This window comes from Phyllobates terribilis, unplaced genomic scaffold (genome assembly GCF_046119375.1).
Source record: "Phyllobates terribilis strain yellow unplaced genomic scaffold, ASM4611937v1 Scaffold_29__1_contigs__length_15306474, whole genome shotgun sequence".
NCBI lineage: Eukaryota > Metazoa > Chordata > Amphibia > Anura > Dendrobatidae > Phyllobates > Phyllobates terribilis.
This window is the reverse complement of record NW_027362789.1, coordinates 3787838-3801327: the sequence shown is the minus strand read 5'-3', so window position 1 is coordinate 3801327 and position 13490 is coordinate 3787838. Positions and strand designations below refer to the sequence as shown.

At 44.4% G+C, this 13490-nt stretch overlaps 2 protein-coding genes and 1 non-coding gene across 3 annotated transcripts in view; all 3 read right to left on the bottom strand.

The window, feature by feature from the left end:
• LOC141178587 (uncharacterized) overlaps positions 1–13490 on the bottom strand; it is a 648943-nt gene that overhangs the window by 495787 nt on the left and 139666 nt on the right. The window lies entirely within an intron of this gene.
• The window catches only part of LOC141178581 (uncharacterized), a 31298-nt gene continuing 18093 nt past the window's right edge, over positions 286–13490 (bottom strand). Inside the window, exons 6-8 of the mRNA XM_073660457.1 lie at positions 13331–13428; positions 13056–13146; positions 286–5983 (exon numbers count right to left, since the gene is read on the bottom strand). Coding sequence (XP_073516558.1) covers positions 4455–5983; positions 13056–13146; positions 13331–13428 — 1718 coding nt within the window. The 3' untranslated portion in view covers positions 286–4454. The remainder of the gene's footprint in view (positions 5984–13055; positions 13147–13330; positions 13429–13490) is intronic.
• Positions 2925–2996, bottom strand: TRNAD-GUC (transfer RNA aspartic acid (anticodon GUC)). Its single transcript has one exon. It is a non-coding gene; the product is annotated as a tRNA-Asp (tRNA).

Below are 13490 nucleotides of genomic sequence, written 5' to 3'. Positions count from 1 at the left end.
TAGTATGGATTAAAATATTAAGAAAGAAACCACACAACGTACGACTATGACAGTCACACGGTGACTACTGAGCACACTAAATTCCCAGCAGTACTGATTGGCCAATTAATGTAACGTGATCATCTGCAGCAAGTGATGGCCAAGCGGGGCGTGTCATCACGAATTTACTTAATGAGTCGGGTGTGTCTTGACTTCCGTGACGGAGGCTCCGCCAAACCCCTGAGACCGACTCACCGAACCCCTAGGGTTCGATAGAACCCCGGTTAAGAACCACTGAATTACACATTTTGTTATATATGTTTATTTCCTTTGCGTGTATTGGAACAACACAAGAAAACATAGAAAAAAAAAAGCAAATTGAACATAATTTCACACAAAACCACATAAAATAGGTCGGACAAAATTGTTGACACCTTACATACATAGTTACATAGTTTATAAGGCCGAAAAAAGACAAGCGTCCATCCAGTTCAGCCTATTTCTTGTGCACTGCAGCTATTCCGCAGCGTTGATCCAGGGGAAGGCAAAAAAAAAACATGCGGCATAGGCCAATTTACATCATTGAGGAAAAATTCACTTCCCGACACCAATCTGGCAGTCAGATTAAATCCCTGGATTAATTAACTATCACTAAGCATAAGATGTAATTTTATTGTTCTCAAGAAAGGCATCCAGGCCTCTCTTGAACTCATTAAGTGAGTTGGACATCACCACTTCCTCTCCCAGAGAGTTCCAGAGTCTCACGGCTCTGACCGTAAAGAATCCCCTTCTATGCTGGTGCAGGAACCTCCTTTCCTCCAGACGCATAGTGTGCCCCCTCGTCTTTGTCACCATCCTTGGTATAAACAGGTCATGGGAGAGATCTCTGTACTGCCCCCTGATGTATTTATACATGTTTATGAGGTCTCCCCTAAGCCTTCTCTTTTCCAACGTAAATAGGCCTAATTTTGACAACCTCTCTGGGTATTCTAGTCCCTCCATTCCCTTTATTACCTTAGTCGCCCTCCTTTGTACCCTCTCTAGCTCCAATATGTCTTTCCTGAGCACCGGAGCCCAGAACTGTGCACAATATTCTAAGTGCGGGCTTACCAGCGCTTTATACAGAGGAAGAACAATGTTCTCATCATATGCCCCTATTCCTCTTCTGATGCATGCCATGACTCTATTTGCCTTCGCAGCTGCTGCCTGACACTGGGCACTCCAATTTAATTTGCTATTAACCAAGACGCCCAGGTCCTTCTCCATGTCAGATTTCCCCAACGGTTTCCCATTTAATATGTATGGGTGACTGCTGTTTTTCTTTCCCATGTGCATGACCTTAAATTTATCGGCATTGAACCCCATTTGCCATTTTTTGGCTCAACTCCCCAATTTATCTAAATCCTCCTGTAGCTGTGCCCTATCCTCATCTGTATTAACTACTTTACAAAGTTTAGTATCATCTGCAAATATTGCTATTTTACTATGCAACCCTTCCACTAGATCATTAATAAATATATTAAATAATATAGGGCCCAAGACAGACCCTTGAGGCACCCCGCTAGTAACTCTGACACACCCTGAGCTTACGCCATTGATAACCACCCTCTGCTTTCTATCACTCAGCCAGCTATTTACCCACTTGCACACATTATCCCCCAGACCAAGCATTCTCATTTTATATACCAACCTTTTGTGTGGCACGGTATCAAACGCTTTGGAGAAGTCAAGGTATACAACATCCACAGACTCTCCCCGGTCCAGCTGTGAGCTCACCTCCTCGTAGAAGGCGATCAGGTTTGTTTGGCAGGAGCGATCCCTCATGAATCCATGTTGATATGGAGTTAGACAGTTATCATTAAGATATTCTACAATAGCATCTCTAAGAAATCTTTCAAACAATTTACCCACAACAGACGTTAAGCTGACTGGTCTATAGTTCCCAGGGTCACTTTTAGACCCCTTTTTGAATATTGGTACCACATTTGCTTGGCGCCAGTCTAGTGGGACAGTCCCGGTCCATAAAGAGTGCTTGAATATAAGATACAGCGGTCTGTCTATCACATTACTTAATTCTTTTAGTACCCGGGGGTGTATGCCATCTGGGCCTGGTGACTTGTCTATTTTGATATTATTTAGGCGTTTCTGAACTTCCTCCTGGGTTAGGTGGGTGATATTTAGCGGAGGGTTTACTTTATCACTCTGCATTTCCTCCGATAAATTGTTTTCTTTTGTGAAAACAGTGGAGAAGCTATTGAGTAGGTTAACTTTACCCTCATCGCCCTCTATGATTTTACCCAGGTTATTTTTCAATGGGCCAACTCCATCAGTTTTAATCCTTTTACTGTTTATATAGTTAAAGAACAGTTTGGGATTCGTTTTACTTTCTTTGGCAATTAGTCTCTCTGTCTCCTCTTTTGCTTTACTTATTTGTTTCTTACAGATTTTGTTTTTTTCCCTATAAGATATTAGCGCTTCCTCGCTGCCTTCTTGTTTAAGTTTACCGAAAGCCCTTTTTTTGTTTTTCATTGCCCTCTTGACTTCCTTATTTAGCCACATTGGCTTCCTCCTATTCCAAGCCCTTTTATTCCCATAAGGCATGTACCTTCTACAGTGAGTATGCAGGACTGTTGTGAAAATTTCCCATTTTCTATCCGTGCTCCCATTACTGAAGATACTATCCCAGTCTATAAGGTGAAGGGCATATCTTAGCTGATCAAACTTTGCCCTCCTGAAGTTCAGTGTTTTTGTGACTCCCTTGCTGGGCACCCTACTGAAGCACATGTGGAATTGTATAATGTTGTGGTCACTATTTCCCAGGTGCCCCCCGACCTGCACCGTAGTTATTCTGTCTGGCCTGTTAGTTAATATTAAGTCTAAAAGGGTTGTTCCTCTAGTTGGTTCCTGCACAAGTTGTGACAAATAATTGTCTCTATATAAGAAACCTCCCCGTCGGGGAATCGAACCCCGGTCTCCTGCGTGACAGGCGAGGATACTCACCACTATACTAACGAGGATTTGGCCTTGCCAAAAATGTGGGTAAACAACTTTGTTTCAAGCATGTGAAGCTTGTTCAAACGCAACTGTGGCAAGTAACAGGTGTGGGCAATATGAAAATCACAACTAAAACCATATAAAAAAGGGAGAAGTTGATTCAATCTTTGCATTGTGTGCATATGCGTGGCACACTAAGCATGGAGAAAACAGAAAAAGGAGAACTGTCTGAGGACTTGAGAACCAAAATTGTTGAAAAATATCAATAATTTCAAAGTTATAAGTCCATCTTTAGAGATCCGGATGTTCCTCTGTCCAAGGTGAGCAACATAATCAATAAATTTACAACACATACAGTCAAATATGGTGGAGCTTCAAATATGTTTTTGGGTTGTTTTGCTGCCTTTGGTCAGGTACCTTGACTGTGTGCAAGGCATCATGAAATCTGAAGATTAGCAAAGGATTTTGGGTCACAATGTAGTGCCTAGTGTCAGAAAGCTGGGATTGCATGCTAGGTCATGGGTCTTCCAGCATGACAATGACCCAGAAAATGGATGGAAACAAAGTGCTGGACAGTTCTGACTAGCAATGAATCCAGATCTAAATCCCATTGAACACCTGTGGAGAGATCTTAAAATTGCTGTTTGGAGAAAAACATTAACATTTGAAAGTCCTCAGTGGTTGATACAATCTTTTCAGTTAGCCATTAGTCAGTAAGCTTTCGAGACTACTCAGATCTTTTCAGTAGACATAGTATAATACAAAATCTGAAGAGTCACATATTTATACACAACAGGGCACAGGAATAATGCAATAGATAAGACAAGTGACGTGAAGCAGAACTATCAGTATGGGAGAGGAAGAAGCAGTTGTGGCCGTAAAAACGTTTGGCCACGAGTAGATCTATTCTTTTTTTCTTTTATTGTGTGGCGATGAAAATTTATTCTTGTTTTAAGTTTTTGCCCTGTCTCCACTACATACAGACTCCCAGTTGGACATTTGGTACATATAATTAAGTTCATTGTGATGCAGCTGAAAGTACCTGGGATCTTGTGGTCCTGATGTGAGTTGGGAATCTTTATCTTGTACATGGTCATTATAAATGGACGGGTTTTACATTTACAGTTGGTGCCGGTGAATTTTATAAGTTTCACAACAAAGGTGAAACTATCCTACCAGTCAGTTTGCTTTCCCTCCAAGTACCTTTTAATTCTAACAATGTTAGGTTTCTGGGAGATTATACTTGTTCCTTTTATTTTTGGTTCTCCTTAGCTTGCCTTCTTTGCCCTATATGAATGTGTTTTTGTTTCTCACTCAGAGTTTTCGTATTTTACTTCATACTTTCCTTTCCCCTTGTTGAGAGTGTGCTGAAGCCTCCCCTCTGGTTCCTCAGGAGGTACTCTTCAATGACTTATTAGGTAGTTAGGTGTGCGGTGGTGTTTTTAGTTGTGCAGCTAGGGCCTTTCTAGTCTCTACAGAGACTAGTTGGGTGTAGTTGCGGCATTCTCCCCTGTGTGGGTTCTCTGGTGCTTATAAAGATCCGATTTCTGGTTAAAACATTTCCCACATTCTGAACATGAAAATGGCATCTCCCCTGTGTGAGTTCTCTGATGTTTGATAAGACTTGATTTCTCTGTAAAACATTTCCCACATTCTGAACAGGAAAATGGCTTCTCTCCTGTGTGAGTTCTCTGATGTTTATAAAGATATGATTTGTGTCCAAAACATTTTCCACAATCTGAGCATGAAAAAGGCATCTCCTCTGTATGGGTTCTCTGGTGCTTAAGAAAACTAGATTTCTGGTTAAAACATTTTCCACATTCTGAACATGGAAAAGGCTTCTCCCCTGTGTGAGTTCTCTGATGTATAATAAGATTTGATTTCTGGTTAAAACATTTTCCACATTCTGAACACCGAAAAGGCTTCTCCCCTGTGTGAGTTCTCTTATGGTTGATAAGATTTGTTTTCTCTGTAAAACATTTCCCACATTCTGAACAGGAAAATGGCTTCTCTCCTGTGTGAGTTCTCTGATGCTTGATAAGAGTTGATTTCTCTGTAAAACATTTCCCACATTCTGAACAGGAAAATGGCTTCTCTCCTGTGTGAGTTCTCTGATGCTTGATAAGAGTTGATTTCTCTGTAAAACATTTCCCACATTCTGAACAGGAAAATGGCTTCTCTCCTGTGTGAGTTCTCTGATGGTTGATAAGAGCTGATTTCACTGTAAAACATTTCCCACATTCTGAACAGGAAAATGGCTTCTCTTCTGTGTGGTTTCTCTGGTGCTTATGAAAACTAGATTTCTGGTTAAAACATTTTCCACATTCTGAACATGGAAAAGGCTTCTCCCCTGTGTGAGTTCTCTGATGTATAATAAGATTTGATTTATGGTTAAAACATTTTCCACATTCTGAACACGGAAAAGGCTTCTCCCCTGTGTGAGTTCTCTTATGTATATTAAGATATGATTTCTGTACAAAACATTTCCCACATTCTGAACAGGAAAATGGCTTCTCTCCTGTGTGAGTTCTCTGATGCTTGATAAGAGTTGATTTCTCTGTAAAACATTTCCCACATTCTGAACAGGAAAATGGCTTCTCTCCTGTGTGAGTTCGCTGGTGACGAACAAGATCTGATTTCTGATTAAAACATTTCCCACACTTGGAACAAGAAAATCTATTCTTTGCTGTGTGAATTTTTTCAGGTTTAAGAAAAGACTTTTTGGGAGGAAAACTATTTCTATATTCTGACCGTGAAAATGGCTTCTTTGCATTAGGAGCAGTTCGTTTTTTAGTGCTTATTTTGTGACTTTGATTTTCCTTAATAATCGGTAATGAATCAGATGACAGGACCTTTTGCAAAGGATCAGATGACAGATCTTTGCTGTGAAGGGATGATGGTAAATCTGGAGAAATGTCATTCACTTCAATTGTATCCTGTTGGATCTGAAAATTATCTGATTTAAAAATTGAAGATATCAGCTGTCCCTCTGATCTCCTGGTACAGACATCTGCCAAGAATAAAACCAATTATTATTTTTTAATAAAAATCCTTGAATTTTATATTTTTGAACATTTCTACTTAAACTGTCCATAAAAAAGGCAAGTTATATAAAAAAAAATCACTTATTCACCAGGACAATGACTGTCTAATAGAAAACCTCATAGGATGAACCAGTAGAGCGAGGTGTTCAACTGTTTTTTCATTCTGCCTCCCTAATATGGAATAAAAAGCCACCAAACAATGTTATGTAGGCAAAAATAATACCAATAAAAACTTCTACTCATCTCACAAATAACAAGTCCCCACTCAGGTCCATCATCGGTCAGTGGAAAAACAGAGGTTTCCACATTATTAGTGGCTCAAAGGCTCTTGAAAAGCAACATGGCTTCCATAAACCAATCCAGCAATATCCACTCTCCCAAAGTCAGATCTCCCCCTCGCTTCTGAGCCTTGCAGTGTGCCCAAACCACATTTAGCATCCATGTATTTGGCATTACTATAGTGAGAAGAACCCACTTAATTTACGGTGTGTGTCCCCTGGAGCACAATCTGGACACTATGTGTTGGGTAATAAAATGGCATATTTGCAATTTTCACTCTCCATCATCCACTGCGTGCTAATTTCTGGAAAGTGGCTGTGGAGTCAAAATAGTCACTACTCCTATAGATTAATTCACTGAGGGTTATAATATCGAAAATGGAGTCACTTTATGGGGATTTCTACTGCTCTGGTTTTCTGCAATTTTGTTATATTAGGGCTTCTGCAAATGGTGTGTCCCATCTCCTCTGGGATCTGCTCCTGCGACGTCAGCTTCTGTCACCAGACGCCTTATTCATTCTGCAGGCGGCGCTGGTGATGGAAGAGACGTCAGAACCAGAAGCCCTGAAAGGCGCAGGCTCTTCGCAGCCACTATGATTAGGGTCACTGGGACCAGTAGTACCATCCAGTCTGGCAGTATGGGTGTGTGTGTTGTCCAGCTGGAGTAATCTGCTCCCTGCTTCAGTTAACTGGAGAGCACCACACCCTACTAAAGCTGGAAGCATATTGCCGGAAGCTGCCAGATACAGCCTTGTTCTCCTCTGGTTCTGTCCTCTGTGCTCAGCTCCCGGCTTGTGTATTTTTCTCCTGTTGTGACCTCGGCCCGTTTACTGACTACTCTTGTGTCTTCTGATTTTGTATGTTCTCTGCCCTCCTGGTTCTGACCCGGCTACCTGACTATTCTTCTTCCCTTCTCACTCCACAGAACAGCAGGTAACACCGTGGCCCAAGCCTAGGGGTCTCTGTGTTAGTCCAGATCCATGTAGAGGGGTTAAAGGGTGATGAGCAAAGTAATTTGTGAAATATGTAAACGGGGTAGATAAGGCAAGCCTGTTTGTGGTAGTCATCTTTTGAGCTTCCAGGTGACCAAGACCAGTTCCCCCAATGCATTGTGTCTGCAAACTATTCCAGCAAGATCTGCATTCCTAATAGCTAAATGGCACTCCTTCCCTTCTTAACCTGCCATGTGCCCAGACAGTAGTGTACTACCGTATATAGGGTACTGTCAGATTGAAAAGTTGGAAAATAATTTGTAAGGTCCATTTGTTTCCTATTATCCTTTGTGAAGAATTCCAGAGTTATCACCACATAAAGTGACACATGTCAGATTTGAAAAATGGCCCTGATTAGGAACACAAAACTGGCTGCAGGAAGGGGTTAAATCAGAGGATTACTGAAGTCAAAAACTGTGACTACAGACAATAACACATCTACTGAAATGATCAAACTCAACAGTCTTCATCAGAGAAAAATGAGTAACTAGTGGTGAAACCTCTCTGGGGTAATTAGAGTATGGGCTCGGTGGCTCTTGGCAATCTAAACTATCGTAAGGGACAATATTTTCTGTCAGATGATAAGAAATATTAGATGTTCAAAGAGAACTTTTTATAATACTGCAGAGCTGAGGTGTCTTAAATTTAGATCTTGGGCATTTGGAAGACGTAATGGAGATCTTTTTGAAAGACTACCAGGGAGTTACAGAGTCACATAAGTGAGGCCGGCCGATCCCACCACAATGAAACTATCATACAGAATGAACCTGGAAAAAAAAGAAAGAATATAAAAACATGTAACATCCCCAACAACAACGTATGTATGAGGGGAGAAATCCAACACTAAACTGGAGTCACACTCATTTATGGTGGACCATTGGAGCAACTATGAGTCCTGAGCAGAAGAGTAGAGAAAGTATTAGCGCCCCCATTTCAGGAGAGATTGTGCAGTAATCTGAATTCCTTAGGACTGAAAACAATGGAATTTATGATGTGGAGTGAATCCATGAAACCAGGGCTGGAGCCAACACATCTCCTGCAGGCGTGAATAAATGTATATTACAGCCATCAGCCACGCACAGCTTAGAGATATATCATGGCACAGGTGTAATGTTTTCTGTATAGTTTATCACAATCCAGTTTGAAGTTAGTTGGTTTTAAAATAAATTGAACAGTCAGGATAAAGGGAAACTCTGCTGTTATTGCACAGAAATTCACACTTGGCCTCACTGCACATTTAATGTTGTCGATCATAAAAGTGAAGTTTGGCCAGAAAGACTGGACCTGGTCTTGTAGGGACCATATGAGCACATTCAGCAGCACAGAAGGGAGAGAAGGTAGATTCATCCAATAAGATATCAGGGATCTAGGAAGCCAACAGCATCATTACCCTCCGCTTTCTCTTACAGGCCCATCAGAATTTTACTTCAAGCGATTTTCTAACTTGTCAGCACATTCTACGTAAACTGTCATTTGGCTTTGTAGTTTACAGATTTGGGCAGGTAACGGACAGTGTCTTCTAATCCCAGGGGCAGAGGCGTACATAGGAATCATGAGGCCCCATAGCAGAAGTTCTAATTGGGCCCCCCCCCCCGAAAAAAAAAAAGTAAATAATTGTCAGGGTCACAGAAGAGCAGATCTCACAACTTTCCAGCCTTTATATAGTAATTTTCCTCCTGCTGAAGTCCTAGATCCCTCTTTCATTGCCCCATAAAATGTGATGCCAACAAAAGTGCCCCCCCCCCCCCTAAACACAGTATGATACCCCCATGGTGCATTCCTCCTCATTAGCCTCTACATGCACAGTATAATGACCCTACTGTCAGGGCTGTGGAGTTGGAACCCATTTTGGTGGAGTCTGAGTTGGTATAAAATGGACCGACTCCGACTCCTAAAATATATAATAAATTGGGTGCAGTAGTTGAATACAGTTTGTGGGGAATATTTTTTCATAAGAATTTGGGAAAGTTCTGAAATGTCCTATAAATGTCTGTCCTATTCCTGATCTAAGAGTCTAGACTTTTAGCTGAGAAGAATCTGTGCTACAGTAAATTTATCACTTAAACATGAGCCGTGTATGAGGGAGTCGGAGTTGGATTCGATGTCATGGAAATTGAGGAATCGGAGGTTTAGCTTACTGACTCCACAGCCCTGATTACTATACCCCACCTTAACTGCCAGGACAAAGTATGGTGAGCCCAACACACAGGGGTGGATTAAGTGTAGCAAGGGCCCCGGGCAGTTTAGAAGGCGTGCTCCCCCCCCACACACACACACACACACACACACACACACACACACACACACACCCCTGATGTATCACATGATCCCCTGAGATAGATCATGTGAGAGTTCACGTGAAATTAATTTGGCAGAATATTAATTATAATAATTTTTTTTAGGCTGTGTGCCCACTATGCATTTTTTTAAGCGTTTCCGCAGCGGCAATTCCACTGCAGAAACGCTTAAAAAACGCTTGGTAGAAGGTCTGCCATGTTCCCCAATGATAATCCGCATGTGCTGTGCACATGCTGCGGAAATTTCCACTGCGAATTATCATTGCGGAAAAATCCGCAGCACTACAAATTAATTTGCGGAAGCGTTGCGTTTTCGCCACCATTGACTTGCATTGGAACGCATGGAATCCGCATCACTGCATCTGTAGATGCACATTCCATGCATTTCAATGTGCGGATGGTACCCGGGTTTGGAGAAGAGGAGACTCTCCTCCGGACCCGGGTACCATAGAACCTGTAAAAAAAGAATAAAATAAACATTAAATATTATACTTACCTTCTGATGGCCCGCGGTGTCTTTATCCGATGCGTCCTGGCTTGCCAGCAGCTCGCGATGGTCTGAAAACCTGCCGTGACGTAATTTAGTCATGTGATGGGTCACGCGACCGTTGACGTCGGCAGGCCATCAGAAGGTATATTTATTTTTTATTTTTTTACCATTCTTTTACGGTCACACTATATAAATCCATGCCGCTTGCTGGTTGCATGGATTTATATAGTGTGACCAAGTTGTCAAGCACTTTCCAAGTGATGCTAAAATCGCTTGGAAAGCGCTTGTCAACCCGCATGCAGAAATGCATGTGAAGAACGCTTCACATCCGCATGTGTTTGGCAGGAAAAAAGCATGTAAAATTCTCATGCGTTTTTTTTCTGCCAGGGAGATGCAGAAACGCTCAAAAAAAATCCGGAGCATTTCTGCATCGTGGGCACATAGCCTTACATTAATTGTATGACTTAATATTGAGCACACGTAGTCATCTATACACAGCAGTAGGCCGCACGGTGCCATCTATACACAGCAGGAGGCCGCACGGTGCCATCTATACACAGCAGGAGGTCGCACGTAGCCATCTATACACAGCAGGAGGCCGCACGTAGCCATCTATACACAGCAGGAGGCCGCACGGTGCCATCAATACACAGCAGGAGGCCGCACGTAGTCTTCTATACACAGCAGGAGCCGCAAGGTGCCATCTATACACAGCAGGAGGCCCCACGTAGCCATCTATACACAGCGGGAGGCCGCACGGTACTATCTATACACAGCGGGAGGCCGCACGTAGCCATCCATACACAGCGGGAGGCCGCAAGTAGCCATCCATACACAACGGGAGGCCGCACGTAGCCATCTATACACAGCAGGAGGCCGCACGTAGCCATCTATACACAGCAGGAGGCCGCACATAGCCATCTATACACAGCAGGAGGCCGCAAGTAGCCATCTATACACAGCAGGAGGCTGCACGGCGCCATCTATACACAGCAGCAGGCGACACGTAGCTATCCATACACAGCGGGAGGCCGCACAGTGCAATCTATACACAGCAGGAGACCGCACATAGCCATATATATACAGCAGGAGGCCTTATGTAGACATCTATACACAACAGGAGGCCGCACGTAGCCATCTATACACAACAGGAGGCCGCACGTAGCCATCTATACACAGCAGGAGGCCGCACGTATCCATCTATACACTGCAGGAGACCGCACGTAGCCATCTATACACTGCAGGAGACCGCACGTAGCCATCTATACACAGCAGGAGGCTGCACGGTGCCATCTATACATAGCAGGAGGCCGCACGGTGCCATCTATACACAGCAGGAGGCCGCACGTAGCCATCTATACACAGCAGGAGGCCGCACATAGCCATCTATACACAGCAGGAGGCCGCACGCAGCCATCTATACACAGGAGGCCGAACGTAGCCATCTATACACAGCAGGAGGCCGCACGTAGCCATCTATACACAGCAGGAGGCCGAACGTAGCCATCTATACACAGCAGGAGGCCGCACGTAGCCATCTATACACAGCAGGAGGCCGCACGGTGCCATTAATACACAGCAGGAGGCCGCACGTAGCCATCTATACACAGCGGGAGGCCGCACATAGCCATCTATACACAGCGGGAGGCCGCACGTAGCCATCTATACACAGCGGGAGGCCGCACGTAGCCATCTATACACAGTAGGAGGCCGCACGTAGCCATCTATACACAGCAGGAGGCTGCACGGCGCCATCTATACACAGCGGGAGGCCGCACGTAGCTATCTATACACAGCGGGAGGCCGCACAGTGCCATCTATACACAGCAGGAGACCGCACGTAGCCATATATACACAGCAGGAGGCCGCACGTAGCCATCTATACACAGCCGTAGGCTGCACGGTGCCATCTATACACAGCAGGAGGCCGCACGGTGCCATCTATACACAGCAGGAGGCCGCACGTAGCCATCTATACACAGCAGGAGGCCGCACATAGCCATATATACACAGCAGGAGGCCGCATGTAGACATCTATACACAGCAGGAGGCCGCACGTAGCCATCTAAACACAGCGGGAGGCCGCACGGCGCCCCCCCAGAGACAGCGGGAGGCCGCACGCAGTCACGCACACACACAAACCTAAACAGACATATACACGCATAAACACATTTGAAACACAAAAATACATATAAACAGACATCACACAATATCTGCCTACACACTCACACACACACACACACACACACACACACACACACTCCCGGCTCGGCTCCAGTCCTCCAGCTCCTCTCCGGTGGTAAGTAGCAGTGCAGGGCGTGCACTGCGTGACGTCACAGCTAGGAGACACGGCGGCGCACAGGGCAATGTCTCCTAGTTGTGACGCGGCCGGGCCAGTACAGGGCCCCCACTCCATCGGGGTGTCTCTCCTGCACCCCCCGCTCTGCTGTTTGATTGCCGCCGCCGGCACTGTGTTCAGGCATGGCCACACACTGTGCGGCTGTGTCTTGTAGTAATGACATGGCAGGGAAGACACAAGCACAATTAAAGGTGCAGTGTCGCCCCTGCCATCATTATCATTACTACAAGACACAGCCGTACAGTGCGCGGCCATGCCTGAACACAGTGCCGGCAGGCGGTGGCGGCAAACAAACAGCGGCGCGGGGTGTACAGAAGGGGAGCGACTGCTATGGGGCCCCCCGGCTCACGGGCCCCATAGCAGTCGCGTGGTCTGCCGCCATTGGCGGTACACCACTGCCCAGGGGGAGGTGGATCCTCCAGGTTGTAAGTTCTATAGAAAAGGGCTTTCACAATTTCACAAAGTAATTTGAACATTTTCGGACAGAGGAGAATGTTGTGGTCAAGCGGCAAAATGGTGATCCACGATTGTGATACGGCCAGACTACACCACTGATAAAACAGCCACAGCCAGTGACTGAGAAGAATCTGTGACTTCTCTGCATTTAGTGGTTACTACTCACCTGTGTAGTCATATGTAGGAATCTCCTCTTTACACCGCTCATCACCCCTCACATATGTCTCTGTAGTATTAATATGGGTCTGATCTTCACTCTGGAACAAATATTATAAAAGTCAGATGGAGAAGTCACATCTATGATCAGCTCTAATCCCGTCATCTCCACCGTTCTCATTACACAAATATAAATACTGGTGGATAAAGCAAGACTGAACACAAGACCTTCACAGCCATCTACACATCATAGGGGAGATCTCATGACACCTTCTCTCCATCTACCTGATGATCCTGAGGAACATTGGGGTCTTCTTGTTTACAGTCCTGTGGAAGAAGAGGACGGGGACATCTCTCTTGTGTTGTCCTCTTACTGGATCGATCTGGAGGAAACACATACTGGGACTGAATTAATTATTTTCATACAGATAATTGTAGGCCGTGT